The sequence below is a fragment of the Chlamydotis macqueenii genome, chromosome 1 (genome assembly GCF_036417535.1).
Source record: "Chlamydotis macqueenii isolate bChlMac1 chromosome 1, bChlMac1.mat, whole genome shotgun sequence".
Taxonomy (NCBI): Eukaryota; Metazoa; Chordata; class Aves; order Otidiformes; family Otididae; genus Chlamydotis; species Chlamydotis macqueenii.
In genome coordinates, this window is record NC_141556.1 from 200,552,310 (window position 1) to 200,571,134 (window position 18,825).

The 18,825-nt window shown below is 37.0% G+C and overlaps 1 protein-coding gene across 2 annotated transcripts in view; it reads right to left on the reverse strand.

Moving 5' to 3' along the window:
* Window positions 1-18,825, reverse strand: part of DYNC2H1 (dynein cytoplasmic 2 heavy chain 1) — a 166,929-nt gene that overhangs the window by 97,760 nt on the left and 50,344 nt on the right. For both annotated transcript variants that reach the window (XM_086739589.1, XM_086739588.1), the window contains 12 exons: window positions 18,414-18,556; window positions 16,662-16,743; window positions 15,260-15,414; window positions 13,448-13,585; window positions 10,317-10,430; window positions 7,605-7,765; window positions 7,323-7,446; window positions 6,433-6,554; window positions 5,651-5,737; window positions 4,214-4,340; window positions 896-1,037; window positions 226-335 (listed from right to left, as the gene is read on the reverse strand). In XM_086739589.1, the coding sequence (XP_086595715.1) occupies window positions 226-335; window positions 896-1,037; window positions 4,214-4,340; window positions 5,651-5,737; window positions 6,433-6,554; window positions 7,323-7,446; window positions 7,605-7,765; window positions 10,317-10,430; window positions 13,448-13,585; window positions 15,260-15,414; window positions 16,662-16,743; window positions 18,414-18,556 (1,505 nt within the window). The remainder of the gene's footprint in view (window positions 1-225; window positions 336-895; window positions 1,038-4,213; window positions 4,341-5,650; window positions 5,738-6,432; window positions 6,555-7,322; window positions 7,447-7,604; window positions 7,766-10,316; window positions 10,431-13,447; window positions 13,586-15,259; window positions 15,415-16,661; window positions 16,744-18,413; window positions 18,557-18,825) is intronic.

An 18,825-nucleotide genomic window follows, 5' to 3' on the forward strand; every position in this document is an offset into this window, starting at 1 on the left:
TTGTAAAAATAAAAAAGAACAATAGATATTTTCTTGAATTGTTTTTTTCCTTTTGCTAGAGAATACCCCGGGTTGCCTAAGTATTTGTTTCTCTGTATGTGTTCTGTAGTGCTAATAAAATAACACAAACGAAACAGTTAAAAATTCTAGAAAGACGCCATGTTACTGAAATTTGTAGAAATTTAAATACTTCAAAGACAAGACAAGAAAAAAAAAAAACTTTACCTGCAAGATGACAAGAGCATTTTCTATTGAAAGGTCATCTGAAGGCAAACCTTCACTTTTCCAAATTAACTCTTCACTTTCTGTACACAGGAACCGCCGTATATCGAACTCTGATAAAAGAAAGAGTGTAAGTTTGTGCTAGTATTTATAGTCTGCCTAATCTGTAAGCACCTACCACTCCATATGCAGTGGAGACTCTGTCTAACACAGTGCAAGTCTGTAGATTTCCCTTAAATTTATTTTTTTTATTGCTTGAACTTATTACTATTAACTAGCTGATGTTATAACAAATATTTAGTGGTGTTATTAACACATATAGACAAAAATGATTACTGAAAAAGCACAAGTATTCAGAAAGCATTGTCAAATTCATAACAGTTAATGCAAACACATTAATTCAGGTAAACTTTTCTTTTTAAGTAAGGACTATGGAGCTAAATCTTAAGAATTTATAAGTATTTATAATCTTAACAATTAATAGAACAATCCTAAGAAATAGTCTGTCTGTATATACAAGTATTTATTGAGTAAGAAAATGTTGTCTCTTTTCATTTGGGAACACAAAACAACTGAGACTGTTCATTAGAATTCACTGGCATTTCTCACTTCCTCAGTCAAGCTTAATTACTTACACACGCACACAGAGACAAACACACACACAAAAATTTACTTTCAAGGCCTGCTGATTTGGTCCATTCGTCCAAGCTGGTTTTCCTCTGATCCTCAGGAGCAGCAGAAAGATAGGTAATAAACGCAGCTGCTAACTGAGCTCTCTTAGGCAGTGTAGCCAGTTCATCTGTTATCTCTGACACCTTGAAAAAAAAAGAAGTACAGAATGTATAGGTGTATTGCAAATGAAAAATATGTTAATATTTCTCATCAGTCACTAAAAAGTCAGAATTAAATATGCCCTCGATTGAAAATACAGTTGAGAGACTCTCTCTTCTTGAATTTCAGGTAGCTAGGTCTAGCTAACCCACAGCAACACACATGTGAAAGTATGGGAAAAGTTCTTTTCAGGTCTGGGCTAGAGCATGGACAGATGTTTCTGAGAACTTAACTACTAAAAATCTATGCCTTTGATGAACAGTTCACCTTGTCACTTATAAGCAACTGGGTGAATAGTATTACAGTAAAAAAAAATGTGACCCTAGTCCCAATCACAGTCAGTGAGTAACAATTACAACATGTATACAGATATTAAACACGGTATGTATCTATGTGTCGTAGTTCAGCCCTGATCGGGACCAGACTACACAGTCTCTCTCTCACTCCCCCCACCCTCCGAGAGAACAGGGAGAGGTAATATAAGAAAAACGGCTCGAGGTTTGAGATAAGGACAGGGAGAAATCCTTAAAGTTACCATTACGGGCAAAACAGACTCGAGAGGAAGAGAACAAGATAACCTCCTCCCACCCCTCCCTCTTCCCAGGCTTAACATTATCTCTACCACCTTCCCCCTCCCCAAGCCGCACAGGGGGGAAGAGGGAATGGGGGTTGCAGTCAGTTCAGCACACGTTGTTTTACACTGCTGCTTCGTCATCAGGGGAAGAACTCACATTCCTCCCCTGTTCCATCGTGGGGTCCCTCCCACGGGCCACAGTCCTTCATGAAACTGCTCCAGCATGGGTCATTTCTTCCACGGGGTGCAGTCCCTCCAGAACAGCTGCCCCAGCGGGCCCTCCACAGGCCACAGCCTCCTTCAGGCATTCGCCTGCCCCGGTGTGGGGTCCTCCATGGGCTGCAGGTGGGTCTCTGCCCCTCCGTGGGCCTCCATGGGCTGCAGGGGGACAACCTGCTTCACCATGGGCTGCACCACAGGCTGCAGGGGAACCTTGACAGGAGCAGCATTACTCCTCCTTCTCCTTCTTCACTGACCCTGGCGTCTGCAGCCATTCCTCACAAGAAAAATTCTTCACAACAGGCTGGCAGATGCCCTTCAGGATCTTTTTACACCTCATTCACATCTCATCTCCTCTCCACTTCTTGCAGCCGGGCTGGGCCGAGTCGGGCCCAGTCGGCCGCCCGGCGGGAGGCCAGAGGGTGAGGCCTGCAAGGCCCACAAGGCTTACGCCTCCCCCTCTCTGCCCCCACTCAGCATCTTCACATCTTCTCCTTTTTTTCTTTTTTTCTGTTTTCCCCTTCTTAAATATGTTATCACAGAGGTGTTATCACGGGACATTCTGCTACCAATTGGCTCGGCCTCAGCCAGCAGAGGGTCTGCCCTAGGCCTGGCCAAGTCCACTGAACAAAGGCGAGTGACTTCCAGCAGTTTCCTACAGAAGCTATCACCGTAGCTCACTAAATAAAACCAGAACACTATGACACTTAAAAATGTGTGTGACATGACAAAATACATGACAAAATACATTTATCATATATCTTCAAATAATGTACATGTACTACATCACCTCTGCTTTGAAATGTTGCAGTACTATGGATAAAAGTACAGTGCATCAAAATAATATGTGACTGTCATAACCAGTTTGAAAGTACTGTCACATTTTTACTTTAATCAAACTGAAATTAAAAAAAAGCTGATATATAAACAAAAAAAAAAAGAGCAACTTTTTACTACTTCTTCCTTACTTTAAAGGGAGATGAATACTGCTTTTTCACTATCCTCAATATGGCATGAGTTCCTGACCAACGTGTCTGCCAGCTTGTTCTACAGCATACCATTAACAGATAGTCTGAACTTTCTAAAGACAGGGGTAACTTACCAGGATGAAAAACTGTGAGGAATCACTTTGGGAAATGTTTAAATTCTGGGGTTCAAATATACCCAATCCTTACTATAGCAGATGAAACAGCTGTAAAGCTACTTTCAGAGGCAAATCTTCCATTTCTTTCCATTACACTGGTCAACCTACAAGCAGGATTCATCTAACCCTAACTTTAGTTCTTCAAATGCAGGCATTTAGCCTAATTATTTAGGCTTTTTTCAGTGACAATGGAGAAAGAACATCATGTCTCTCAGCAGGTAGATTTTTTTCCATTTTAAGATACTTAAGAAAGCTGGGTACCACTTTCTGGAGGTGACAGCTATTTTCAGTTTATATATATCTTGAAATTTTCCTTTCTATTTCAAACAGAAGGGTCTGTGTGTCCAAAGGCTTTCCAGTTTCTCCCAAATATATAATTTGAGCAAATAAGATACACTCACATTCCCTACTTTACCAGCGGAAAAGTTTAAAACATGAGTGAAGACTACAAAAACAACCCAACATTTTGGCCAGGTCTACTTTTGCATTTCTATATAGTGGTCTTCCAGTACCTAAAGGTGGTTTATAAGAAAGATGGGGAGAAACTCTTTAGCAGGGTCTGCTGTGATAGTACAAGGGGGAATGGTTTTAAAATAGAAAGAGGTAGATTTAGATTAGATAGAAGGAAAAAAATGTTTACAACGAGGGTGGTGGAACACCGGAACATTCAAGGCCAAGTTGGATGCAGCTCTGAGCAACCTGATCTGATTGGAGATGTCCCTGCTCCTTGCAGGTGGGTTGGACTGGATGACCTTTGAAGGTCCCTTCCAACCCAAACCATTTTATGATTGTACGATTCTATTTGCAACATCGATGCCATAAAGGAGATATGTTTTAAGACTGTGATTCTTTAATGCTTTCCCAAAATCTGTCCCTTTTGATTGTATCTCAGCTTGGAGGGTCCAACTGCTGACACATTCAGCCATTATAACAATTATATTACTATTGTGATTGAAAAACGTTACAGAATGTTGTACATTCTATACTAAATACTAGGGGGTTTTTACACATTCTGTAGCTATGTGATATAGGTAAGGTAACTTGCACAGTGAAGTAAAAGGAAGTTTCAGAAGGAAGAAAAGCTTTTATTTCTAATGAGAAGTCAAATAAATGTACACTTAGGAGACATGCAGAATGGTAATAACTTACATTCCCTAAACAGTGCAAAAATTGTACTTTTAAATTATCAGCTATAAGATGTACTTATGAAAATTTTTACTAACCTGGGTGCTCCATCTTTGGTGTTCCCTATTGAGTTGATTTATCAGTACCTCTGCAGCTTTCAGTGTTTTCTGAGCTTTACTTAGTTCTGCTTCAAGTTTTGTTGCTTCTGTTGTTCTACTCTGGAACCTGTAAAACAACTACTATTTGTAATTGCTATCAGGAACTACTAAACAAATGGACAGTTATTTTCAAGGCAGTTCAATTGATTGAGTTTTTCATTAATTCCTCCCTTATTGTTCATAAAGAACGCAACCATAATTCTTTTTTATACTTTCTCCTTCTAATTGGCAGAAGAATAGCTAGACTTTTAACTAACAAAACTTGGACAGATGCACAGATGAGATTTATAACTACATTTGTAATATAGACTATAGTGTATGAAAATAATTCCTTGTTCTACTTAAACAGCCTTACTTGATGTTAGTGATTGTGTTAAGTTTTGTTTAGCACCTAGTCAGGCTCAATGCAATACTATAGATTTGTAATTTTCTGGTAAATTTAATCTACTAAACCTTTAAAGGAGAATATTGCCAATTCACACAGATGATCCCAGTTCAATGCACAGTACTCTTTTTTGTAAACTACTACGAAGCAAGAACATGCCCCAAACACCAGGCAGTGTTTAGGTATTATTTTGCAATGTTCAATATCTAATTAGCTTAATTAATATTTAATTTAAAATATTTCATGCATTTAATAATTGCCTTTTTAAAGAAATGTACAGTATACAGCATCTAGTTAACCTAAGACATCACTATATAGCTGAACAACAAGAAGAATTCCCTAATTTTTTTTTCTTTGCAGACTACAAAATATGACTTCTAGTAATATGAACACACATCAGGTTGTAATGTATCTCCTGTACTAACTACATAATAGAAACATCAAACTAAAAGACTTGGATATCGTAGACTTGGAGAAACTATAAAGGTTCAACACAGCAAATTTCATGCCACTGTGAGTAACATATTTGATGAGATGTGAAGAAAAGGAGATAGCTAACTAGCTAACTGTCAGAAAAGCAGGCCATCCTAAATGAAACAGAACTGCCTTTATTCAAGCTCTGATCAGTAGAAGTCTTGTACAGGAAGGTTTCCAAAGTCCTAAGGAGATATTAAAGTCCTCTTAGAGTTAAAAGGTGAAAAACATACTGCTTACCTTTGACATCTGCAATGTCTACACTGAAGGCTTCCAACACAGTCAACAGTAAGAAGCAGGTACTTTTAAGGAGTATTTAATTTGATCGATGAGATGATCTATGTTCTAACAGTATTTATGTATCTCCAGTGAGCGTATAGATAGCCTAATTATAGCTACTTCTGATGGAATTATCTTGCAGAGCAGGGAGTTACATTTGGTTAGATAAATTTCCTTATTCATACCATAAAATTATCAATGTTTTTATTTATATCTTGAAATAAACAAACCAAACTTACTTATCTTTCAGTTCTGACACTTTTTGACCAACAGAGCTCAGAAGACCTTCTAACTTCTGTTTTCTGTCTTCAGTTTTCTTGAGATTACTACAAAAAGGTAATGTTTATTTTAAGACTATGGATCCAAAGGATAAAAAAAAAAAAAGTAAATGTAACAGGAAAGTCATTTACACAGAGATAGTTCAGAAACAGTTCTTTCTTGTGATTTATATTAACAAAAATCTGTTTTCACATGTAGAAGTTTTGACTACTTCACATCATATGAGTTTTAAAAATGAAAACCAAACACCCCATTCAAATGTATTCTTAAAGGTCGGAACAAATTCTTTCAATACAGAATTTTAAGATTTGGGAAAAAAAAAATCAGTATAAATTCCTCAGGTTATGGATGACATAAGACTATGTCATATCTTTTTTATCCTAAGAAGAAACTGATCATGCTTGGTACATGACTGAAAAAAGAGGAACTACACATGTCATAAGCATGAGTTTCACTGGCAGACTATATTTTAAGCATATCTGTGATGTTCACTTCTCCCCAGCACATTTCAGCTGAGACAGGTAACTTGTGATTGGCCAAAAAATATCCAAAGCATAGCTTCCAGGAAAAATAAAATATTGCACAATTGTTTTTTCTGTCTCAACATGAACATTTTATTGGATGAGGTATGGTTTCTTATATCTTTTGTTTTTAATAAACTTCAACTCCTCCTTGGCGGCTTTAGTTTCATGCACTACCATTGGAATTAAGAACATTTATTTTGTAACAGTGTCTAACTTACGCTTCCAAGCTAGCCTTTTCTTTTTCCAAAGGCTGAATTCGTTCTAGGACATGGGAATACTGGACGTTGGCATTGACCCAAGCCGCTAACGGAGCAGCTGCAGCACTGGCTCGTTTAGCATTCTGAAAAAATCAGTAACAGTTACAAGAAAGTCCTTGAAGTATAATGTCGATGAAATAAAAAAAGGAAAAATAACTGCAACAGATTTACAAGTTATCAACTTAAATAAGCAAATTAGCCAGCTCCTCTATTGGGCAAATACTTTACATTGTCACTAAGACATTATATTGCAGGCTACCAATATAAAAAAAAAATGTAAAAAAATGTAAAAAAAATAATGGGTATCTTTACAACCATGAATCTTCACTGAAGTTACGAAGTTTTAAATTAATGCATAATTTATCACTGTGTTCCATCTCAAGGAACTACAACTTTCCTCTTAAAAATAACAAACTAGTATTTAAGAATTCCTTTTTAGAGTTACTGCCAAATAAATTCTCAAAGATCATCCATATACTTAATTATCATTAGTCTCTCTTTTGAAATTAAGTGTACCATTAAGACTCTTTCTGCTACAAGGGGGTCAGAAGGAGTCAGTTACAATTCCTTGATCTGAGTTCTAATTTATATCAACGACAAAAATCTCTGAGGACTTGACTCCGTAATGACTTCTCATCCCACTGCTCCCATCACCAACAAAATTCTCTGTATTAGATGCACTTATGCTACACTTTTATCTTTTCATACTGACAAATTTTGTAAGCAGAATTCACCACTTTTTGTCTGATTTAAGTCAATTCTAAAAATTACATTGGCAAATCAGACACCTATATTTCTTTTTCTTTTTGTCTTTTTTTTTTTTCATTTTATGTAATGCAATCAGGAATCACCTTCGGATCAAAAGATGTTCTGTTTTTAGAAAGAAGTTCTTCGACACTCTCTCGTATTTCTTTTGGAATATTACGGGCATCAAAGGTTGCTATGTCATCCCGTACTCCTCTTTTGGCCAAGAAACTGTAGAGAGAATGTAATAACTAAGTAAAGAAGAAACAAATGTTAAAGAAGTTATTTCCCTATGAAATCAAAGAATTCTGCACAAAAGTTGAATATAGTAGAATGTATTTCATATTGTAAATTACTGTTTAAGTTTAAAGTTTAAATAAAATCCTCACCTCTTCATGCTCACCCATGACGTATCAAAAATCCCCATCAGCCGTAAAACTCCTTCTAGTATGTCTCTGATTATGTCAGGGGGCATCCGTAGCGATCGAATTTCTGACAAAGACTCTGGCTTTATATTTCCAACTGCTAATTTAGCTTCATTAACCAGTGGCTTAAAACATAAAAATACATTAAAAAATATATGAGGATACAAGAAAGTGAACATTTAGCATTTCTGTTTTCCTAAAATTTCTTGTTGTTTTTACATATTTTATTACCTAACCAACTCTCATTGATGTATATTCATGTGCACAAGTTATTAAAAAATTGCCATGTGTTTATTAGGTGATAATAAATATATTTCCCTATAAAAGACCATATTATAATCCTGACTTTCTGTAACTTTCTATTCAGCACTGTAATTCAGAAACCTTATACAAATATTAGTGTCAGTCAAGTTTGTTTCCTCTATCATTGCATAAAAGTTTGCTGTGACACAGGGATGTTTTAATAATGACGCCAGTTACTATTTATAGGCACGCCTCAGGATATCTTTGTAAGATACGTAGAAGTACAGGTCACAAAAGCTTTGTTTTTTCAGTAGCTAAACAAATCAAGACAGCCTTTGTTCTTATCAACAAAGAAACAAAATGATAAGGAAAGAGAAGAAAGTTAAAGATTATAGAATCATAGAACAGTTTGGGTTGGAAGGGACCTTCAAAGGTCATCTAGTGCAACCCCCCTGCAAGAAGCAGGGACATCTCCAACCAGATCAGATTGCTCAGAGCCTCATCCAACCTGGCCTTGAATGTTTCCATTATCATTAAAGACTGTGCACACCTTGCACATTCTTCATATTTACCAAAGACTACAGAAAGGGATTTACCCTAATCCTGTAGTTCTATGTCATTTTCAATACAAGGATATGATGCCTAGCTACCTATAATATTTGAAAGGAAAGAAATTAAGTTGCTGTACTTCTTCCTTATTCTTTAGTACAATTTTTAAATGGATGGGATGAAAAATAGCGACTAAAAGCAATGACTGAACAAATAAACCTCCCAAAAAACCTGATGCTTAATGGCTATAAGGTCTCTTTGAGCAAGCAGTTTGCTACAATGCTACCAGGATATATAATTTCCAGAGTTTAGTAGTAACTGGAAAATATTTCTCATTAAACTATTTCCATTCAGCTGATAGAACCAAGCCGTACGATATTACCAGCTCCAAAGAGAAGTACGACATCCTTCTCTCTAAATTAGAGAGACAAGGGTTTGATGGACGGACCACTTGGTGGATAAGGAGCTGGCTGGATGGCCGCACTCAGAGAGTGGTGGTCAACGGCTCAATGTCCAGGTGGAGACCGGTCACGAGTGCGTCCCTCAGGGGTCCGTGCTGGGCCCGGCCCTGTTCAACATCTTTGTCGGCGACATGGACAGTGGGATAGAGTGCACCCTCAGCAAGTTCGCCGACGACACCAAGTTGTGTGGTGCCGTTGACACGCTGGAAGGGAGGGATGCCATCCAGAGGGACCTTGACAGGCTGGAGAGGTGGGCCTGTGCCAACCTCATGAAGTTCAACCAGACCAAGGGCAAGGTCCTGCACGTGGGTTGGGACAATCCTAAGCACAAATACAGGCTGGGCGGGGAATGGGTTGAGAGCAGCCCTGAGGAGAAGGACTTGGGAGTGCTGGTGGATGAGAAGCTTAACATGAGCAGGCAATGCGCCCTTGCAGCCGAGAAGGCCAACCGCATCCTGGGCTGCATCAAGAGAAGCGTGGCCAGCAGGTCGAGGGAGGTGATTCTGCCCCTCTACTCTGCCCTGGTGAGACCCCACCTGGAGTACTGCGTCCAGTTCTGGAGCCCCCAACACAAGAAGGACATGGACCAGTTGGAGAAGGTCCAGAGGAGGGCCACGAAGATGATAAAAGGGCTGGAGCACCTCTCCTAAGAGGACAGGCTGAGAGAGTTGGGGCTGTTCAGCCTGGAGAAGAGGAGGCTCTGGGGAGACCTGATAGCGGTCTTCCAGTACCTCAAGGGGGCCTACAAGAAAGATGGGAAGAGGCTGTTCAGTAGGGCCTGTTGCAATAGGACAAGAGGTAATGGTTTTAAAATAGAGGGGGGTAGATTTAGATTGGATATTAGGAAAAAATTTTTTACAATGCGAGTTATAGAACACTGGAACAGGTTGCCCAGAGAGGTGGTGGAAGCCCCATCCCTGGAAACGTTCAAGGCCAGGCTGGATGAGGCTCTGAGCAACCTGATCTAGTCAGGGATGTCCCTGTTTCTTGCAGGGGGGTTGGACTAGATGACCTTTGAAGGTCCCTTCCAACTCTAACCATTCTATGATTCTATGATTCTATAATGTAGTTGGTCTATATAAGATATTAACTGCAAGATGTAACTGAAAAACATCCCATAAAATCTGCAGAACCTAGCCCTAGTACACCATGGAAGCATAGAAACAGCAACTAGAGTAAGATTTGGCCTGGAAATTCTTTCTATAATTAGGATCTAATAGAACACAAAGGCCAAAATTACAATCTAAATCTGACAAAAAGAATACTCTTTTCTAACGCATAAAAGTCTTAAAATCAAAATAATTTAGAGGAAAATTTAAGAAATGCAGGGATAAATTTTGCGGAACCATTTTGCATGGCAGGACTTGAGTAAGTCAACTAAAATCAGGCTGAAAAAATATTACTTTTCTTTATCAGTTTTTACCTGAACCTCTTTTAGCTCATCTTCAATTTTTCTTTTTCTTTCTTCTATTTGTGCAGCCTCTTCTGCTATCCGATGTTTTATTTTTTCCATTTCTGTTTTTTGCTCACTAGCACTCTGTAAAAAAAAAAAAATCTTTAGTTTTCAGATTTTATTCCTTTACATCTCCTAGTTCTTTTAGTTTTGATTATAATCTAATTTGCATAATACTAATTACAATTATGACACCAAGATGACACCAATTACAATAAAATACCTCAACAAGTTTGCAGACAACACCAAGCTCAGTGGTGCCCACAACATAAGAAGGATGTGGACCAGTTGGACCAAGTCCAGAGGAGGGCCACAAAGATGATCAGAGGGCTGGAGCACTTCTCCTAAGAGGACAGGCTGAGACAGTTGGGGCGTTCAGCCTGGAGAAGAGGAGGCTCTGGGGAGACCTTCTAGCGGCCTTCCAGTATCTAAAGGGGGCTTACAGGAAAGATGGGGAAAAACTCTTTAGCAGGGTCTGTTGTGACAGGACAAGGGGTGATGGTTTTAAAACAGAGGGAGGTAGATTCAGATCAGACATTAGGAAAAATTTTTTTTACAATGAGGGTCGTCGCACACTGGAAGAGGCTGCCCAGAGAGATGGTGGATGCCCCATCCCATGCCCATGAAAACATTCAAGGCCAGGTTGGATGGGGCTCTGAGCAACCTGATCTGGTTGGAGATGTCCCTGCTCCTTGCAGGAGGGTTGGACTAGATAACCTTTGAAGGTCCCTTCCAACCCAAACCATGCTATGATTCCATGATCTGAGACTATTTGATACTAGACAGGTTGATTCAAAAAAATACATAAGCATTGGGCTTAAGCTTACATTTATGTAACTAAATTACACAGAATAAGCATCTTGCTTTTCTGTGTCTCCTTCTTTTCTTTACCACAGGCAAGATCTGGACCTCTATTTTTGAGGCTCCTTATGACCTTTTTTTTCTCCTTGCCTCTGATCTTTTATTCCTTATCAAGGTGTCAGTCCTCCTCTAAAAAGATAAGAGTGACAGCCTCTCTAACATTCTTACTACAGTTAAAAGTAATATCTTCCTGCCATTGTCTTTGTAGCTACTCACATTTCTGCCTCTTTCTTGACACCATCAAAACTCTCCTTTTCTATAGCGTTCAGAAACACAGCAGTTGTGTCGGAACTACAGCCTATTAGCTGAAAAATACTAATACATTATTTACCTGTAAATTTGGACCCATCTGTCTGTAAGGATACCTGTCTGATGTCCTACACATACATTATAAGCTCTTTGGGTTTACATTTTCCTGGATTTGTACTGTGTCTACCATGCAGCAGACAGTAGCTATTAGCCATCTCCAGGGCTCCTAAGCATTTAAGTACAACAATAAATATCTAATATAGAAAACTAGAATAAAAAGAACTTTACCTAGCCTGAATTAAAAAAAAAAAATAAATAATCCAAAACCAAAAAACCAACATGGACTACCAATACCAGTTACAAAACAAATAATAGAGGAAAAATGCATAAAATAAAAGACTAATATTCTTGGCTCAGTTCACCTAAAACAACAAAGCCCAGCGTTCACATTTTTATGTATTTTCCAGTATATGACACATTATTACAACCAGCAATTGTCGAGCTCAGTTGAACTTGTGGCAGAAGGTAACAGATGGATATAAGCAGAGAAAACCTTGAGATTAATAATAATAACCTTTCTGAGCACTTAGCCCAAGCTATAGATCAGCATGTCATTGAAGATTACATTCAAATCCATAAAATATTAACTACATAAAACTAGTTTAGACATTTCATGTAAATTTACATGTACTGAATAATAGCTCTGAATAAGAAAACTCTAAAATTTAGTTGCAGGTCAAAAGTCTTGCTCTGAAAGAAGATTAAAGAGTCTGTATGTATTAAAGCCCTCTCTTTTACATAAACTAGAAAATCTGAAGTGATAACAAAATGTTAGAGGGCACCTATACTTTATGCTAATCTAAATAATTAGAATTCTACTGTAACTTTTCTGATGCCTGTGGGCCCATCATGTTTCATTGCTTTTGCTCTATTCTTTGATTTTATCCTACAATGTATTACGTGCCACCCACACAACCAGTAACTACTGGACAACAGCACACACAGATTTAAAAGAGAAACCAGGGAAAATGGCATTAATAAATTCTTTGAGGCCAACAATGAACACACCAAGCCAATCATCATGATTCAAAGTCACATTTAGTAGGCAAATAGAGGGTAACAGTATTAAAAATCGCCAAGAGAAGTAGACTTATAAAAATGGGAAGCAATGCACCTTTAAAGTACTGTGAACCAAATGGTTTGAAAGAGCAGGCATCTACGTTACTGCATACAGAGAATGTCTTTGTCATTGAGCTTCTTTATTTAAGTTTGCTTCAGACTGATCAGACTAAACCAGTGACAAAACAGTGTAGAGAGAGCAGATTCATTTTGCCTTATCCTACATTTAAAATTTCTGGAAGTATCAACACAGAGATCTATTTTCTGTGCAATTATTTTACTTAACTGAGAAAACACTACTAAAAAAAAAATACCTCCTCAAAAAAGCTCTACCTCTGAGCTGAAGAATGAAAATTCAAGGAGTGATGAACATAGAAGTATTATTTAACCTTCTTTGAGGTTAACTTCAGAGGACCAGACCTCATGAAATACATACTTTCTAACAGTCCACAAATTTAATTCCTGCTATTTGTTACTTAAAACAACACTACTTGTCAGTATTTGTAGAAAGTTTCTATCTATAATAAACATTACAAAATGGATCAGTTTGGATTTATGAAGTTCTAGGAAAACTTTCAGACTAAACTACAGCAGTAAATACTGTTGAAGCTGAATTTACTGCTGTAGGTGCAAAAGATGAACTGATCTCTTCCTATTCAACCAGTTCAAATATGATTTAAATTATATAATCCTCTGTCCTGTTGCAAGTTTATTCAAGCCTCAGCACTCATGCATTCCCTTAGGCAAATTATTGTAAAAGCATCACATCTTGTAAGCCTCTAAAAGAATATAAAGTACAAGTAGTTATAGAGACCAAAAATAGAAAAGCATCTTTTTTTTTTTTCCACTTTTGATGTGATTGTATACAACACCTGCATAGATACTGTAATTTCCTGAAGGGCAGCATCAGCCTCATCCTGTTTCATTTTGAGTAAAATGCTTTGTTCTCCAGCTTTTCTGTTCAGTTCATCTACCAGGGCTTTAGCTTCATTCAGTTTCGAAACGCCTGCCTATAAAAGTGTTTAAGAAGTAGTTACTTAGCAACTAATTTAAATAGATTTAAATGAAGGTTGGTTACAAACAGTATGCACAAACTAACAGTGAAGTAGGCTAATATTCTTAATGTTTTAATTTGTTGTACATTTTCTTGATATTATTTACATTTTCACAGTATTATTTTACCCAAAAGTAAGACTTGATACTTCTAGATGTTTCTAGATGTGTCACTGTAAGATCTATTACTACATCAAAAAGCTGAAAACAAAATCATCAAAATAACAAACTTTGAATGGAACAGCCAGGAACTAGTACATAATCTTTTTCTCATTAATTCAATAGCATTTCAGTTAACTGGTATTAACTCCACATAATTATCTCCTCTAAAAGCAAATATACAAAAATTAAACAAATTGAAACAAAGTTGATTATCTTATTTCTACAAATTTGTACACTCTCTAAAAAACATACTTGTACATAAAACAAAGCCTCAATTATGCTCGATTTTTTTTTTATTAGCACTTCCTAAATTATTTACTCTATTGTAATCAGATAACAGAATTATTTCAAGATATATTTGAGAAAAAAATATGACCTGGAAGATGTTTTGATTTAGGATATACATCTCTACTTTTCATGTAAGTGATTACTTTTATTTAACTAGAGCATTTAACAAGTAAATGACTGTTTGTCACAAACAAACCACAGATACTTTCTAAATAAAAAAGCAATTTCTATCACTACAAATCTTCTTAAATACTGGCAGGCAGAATAAGAACAGTGTAGAACACAGGGCAAGGAAGCAATTTGGTTTTGACAGATGCTTTAAGAAGAAACACAGCTTTGCAAGTGTGGTTTCAGAACAGCAGCAAGGGTCACTGGGAAAAGGTGCTAAAAGGGTAAGGACAAAAGTTAGATGTCCTAAAGCATCGTACCGATCTTTCCAGAAACATACTGGAGGTGGGAGGAGGAAGTATGACTGGAAAGATAACAAATGGGTTTCAAAAATAAGCATGTCATGTATACACAACAGGAGTAAAGCAGCATCTCCGAGACAAACTGCATTTGGTCTAGAGCTGAGTAAAAGTTTGATGTATGGAAAAGGAATTTGAAATTAATTCCAAAACAGAAAACGAGAGAAAATCACAACAAAGGCAATCTTGACCAAAGCTACACAAGGGCACCATGAGGTTAAAGGTAACAGCTTGTTGAACTAGAAGGGCACAAGAAACACACCAAGTATGAAGTTGCTGTAGAGATACAAAGAAAGGGATAGAATATGGAGCTACACAGAGAAAATTTATATAAGTAGAGGCAGGATTTGATGCAAAGATGATGGGTTGTTTGCAACACAATTCCAATACATATGGTGAAAAAATCTGAAGTGCTTTCAAGTACTTTTTACTCTTCCAAGAAAACATACCCTGTCTGATATATTCTAGAGGAAAAATATTAATGAAAACAAGGAACCACCCTTCAGTCTTTGAGGTATTTGAACAGAGATGTGCATTAAGATTCATACTACTCCTCTGCTGAAATCACAGCATGAACATATGCCAACAGAGGACATCCCACATAACCATGCTAGCAGCCACAGCCCATTAAGTCACAAATAGGCACAGACAAGGCATTTTCAAATATGAGAGTATTTTGAAAAGTCATACATTAAAAATGTTTTAAATACATACCTGCAAGTGGTTCTGCCTTTTTATCAGCTCTCTTCTTTTACTGTTATTGATGGTATTGTATATATGAAGGAATGTCATATACCTGCTAGGCGTTGCTCCATACATTTTACATGATTCATGGATTGCCAGAAACGACTTCAGAAAATCAGAATCACCTGTACAACATAATTTGTTACATAGATAATAATGTATTCATTCCTATCTCACATTAAAAGAACTAAGGAAGAGCAAGATAATATGTTTTTGGAGGTATGAATTAAGGACATTCAGACTATCACAAAGAATATACTTTTTCCAAAATACTCTCAGGGAAACAATATGCAATTACATTTGAAATACATATTCTTCAGAAAGAAATATACTGAAATTGTTCCAAAGCTGTAAAATATTTCATTAATGTTTAGAAAAGCAGGCAAAATTAATTGCAGATTATTGAGGGATAATCATAAAAAACCCTTTATTTCCACATAAACTGAATTTGAAAAACTTGGGACTTTTTTACAAAGGAAGCCCAAGCATTTTTGTCTTCAACCTTATCTCCGATGACAGGTAGACAAAAAGGTTTTCTGAATATTCCAGGTCCTTCAGTTTGTTGAACAGAGTTTCTCAAAAGAAGCCCAAAGATACTGTAAAATAAATTGTTATTACCACACAAAAGAAAAAACTGGTAAAATTTATCTACATATAAATGAATGCCTTTAGTAAGTACTGAGGCATAGATTAAGTATCATGATCTGGGATAAAGACGGTAGCATGAACCTTAACTCCTACGTTTGGCCATCATTCTGATGGGCTGGAACGCCTATTAAAAAGCAATACAAAACAAGAAACCCCAAGTGAACCACTTACCATTTTATACTGTTGGCTCCATGACTTCTAAGTGCTCCTCAGACTAATGATTTATAAAAGTGGCTAAAAGTAGTATAATGCAAATGAGCGCTGAAGTTTTATTATAAAAACAAATTATTCTAAAAAAGGGGCATTACTTACAAGAAATAAAAGCTATTTGAGATAAAGAATTATTAAAGTAAAATGAAGAGAAATGAAAACATACAGATTGAAAAATTCTCAAAAAATCAAATTTTGAGGCTGTGAAATAACATTGAAACAGAAGGAAGACAGAACAAAACAAAACAAATGTAGCTTAATCCATTTATAAAATTTGAATATATGTAGTGATTGCTTGTGACAGAAGAGACTGGGTTTGGTGAGCCAGGAGGTATGTTCCAGACTAATGTTCCCTTGTACAGAATGCCTGCCATGTGAACAATACTAAAGTCTATGAATAGCCTGCCAAAAACATACTCAAACATACTCATACTGTGCTATTATGTATGCTGAACACGGGACTGCATACATGTTTAACAACAAATAATAACTAGTGAGTCCATCTAAACATTACCTGAATGTTTTTTCTTAAGTTCCTTATGTGCTTTTCCAGTCTTTTCTTCTTCATCTGAATCACACAGAAGCATTTCAGGTATCTAAAAAAAATAAACATTTTTTTTGTATGAAAACATATCTAAAAAATCAAACATGATTTCTTGTATGAAAATTATGAATAGTGAAAATTTAAGTTAAAATAGAAGAACAAACCTTGAACCTAGTTTCTCATTTGAAGGGTGAATATTAATATTATTCATATTCAGAATAAGGTCTTTACAGAATATTCATAATATTAGGAAGATCAATTCTGCCTTTCCCTCTAACTGATAACTACCTGTTCAAGCAGGGTGCTTTTCTGGCTGTAAGAAAGAGCAACCAATTCTCAGAGGACTCTTATAATCACAGATGTCAAAGATGTAAAAAAATATACAACTCAACAGGAAATCAGACCATCTTAGGTACAACCATTGAGGATACAACACTGGAATTAAACAATGCCTAAGTCTAAGTCTTTAAAGTCTTTCTCATGGTCTAAGAGTGGGCTTACCTTCATACCTTATCAACATGATACAATGGTAAAAATAAACAAAGTCTATTTAAAGGTTCTGGCATACAACTAAACGATAACTCCACTTAAAAAAAAGAGTTTGAAGTGAAAATACTCTGAAAAATATTTACATGCAGACAGAGCTGGTCCAAGCACTTTTGCCAAAAAGAACTTTCAGTACTTGTTTTTGAAACTGAGGCCCAATGGCAAGTGCAGGAGCCCCAGTAACCCAGGCAGAAATGGACACTTTGGTTCAGCAGTTCCCATGGCTCTCCCAGAAGAGTGACCAACACCATAGTCCAGGTGTGAAATCCACCATTATGAGACACTGGTAGAGGCCGAATCACCTTACAGACTAGACTGAGGGAGGTTACTGCACAGGAAGCTTGGGACACATTATGGGATGCAGTGGAAGAGCATTTCAGATTGCACAAGACTTACAAGCTGGCTGCCAGAGGAACTAGACGGTCCAGGCCACCTGGCTGAGAAACACTGGAGTCTGGGAGTCAAATGAGATCTGGCTGCATGTGTCTGTGTGTACACGTATGTGAATGTGCCTATGCAGGACGCAATGGGGAGATCCTAGGTCCAAGGCCTGCTACTGGATGGACTGGATGTCTAAGCTCAGTTACTGGAAGAAGAGTCCACTGTGCACGTGTGTGTGCACACACAGTAAGGCAGTTTCCAGCAGCTGGAGTGGGGCTGTGGCCTCAGGAGCTCATACATCCAGATGCCAGACACTGGGGAGACCAGGGGATCCAGAGGCAGCTAGTAGCCTTTGCTTCCATCAAGCAAAACATTTAAAGGTTTACAGCGCAACCTTAGATCTACAGCAGCTCATACACCACAACAAACCTATTTTTAAACTAGCTGTCGAGCGTACTAGTAGCAACAGATATCATCAGCATACTTTTTCCTTGCAGTCTATTTGTATTTTGTTATTAAATGCTGTGTTTGATCAGAGTCATATCAGGGAACATTTTGTTCAAGTCAGTCCACAGAGAGAATAAAACATAATGTTCTGGTAAAATAACAATGATAATATTATTTAACTGTTCTGCAGAATTTTCTGTCTTTGTATGACTGCACAAATGGATTAAATAAGCACAGTGACAATTATTCTTTCACAACTTTAAATATTTTGATCTTTTTCACCAAAGCTCGGTTATTTTTGGAGATAATAATTTAAACAAGTCACAGTTTCTAATTAATGCAATTTACCTTTTTCATACTGTTTTCTGACCAGGTTTCCATCCACAAAACCTGACATTTCTTGTACAGTGCTGGATTACTTTCACAGTTTATTGTGAAATTTAAATTGGTAGAATCCATGATCAAGACAACATGAAGGTTTTGTTGGATCCCTAAGAAAATGCAACATATTAAATACTTAGTAGATAACAATCTGACAACAAGACGGTAGAATTATTGCAAATACATCATAATTTGCTGTCTTTCAAATACTTACTATAAGGTAATTTCTGAAAAAAAAAGTGTATTTTTTAATTATTTTTTAATTAAAAGGAGCTGACAGTATACATACAACTAGTTCTCATTCCTATCACTATAGACCAATAGAACTGATTATTAGTAGTTGCAGGGCCCTTCAGTATGACCGCCAACACTTGTGTTC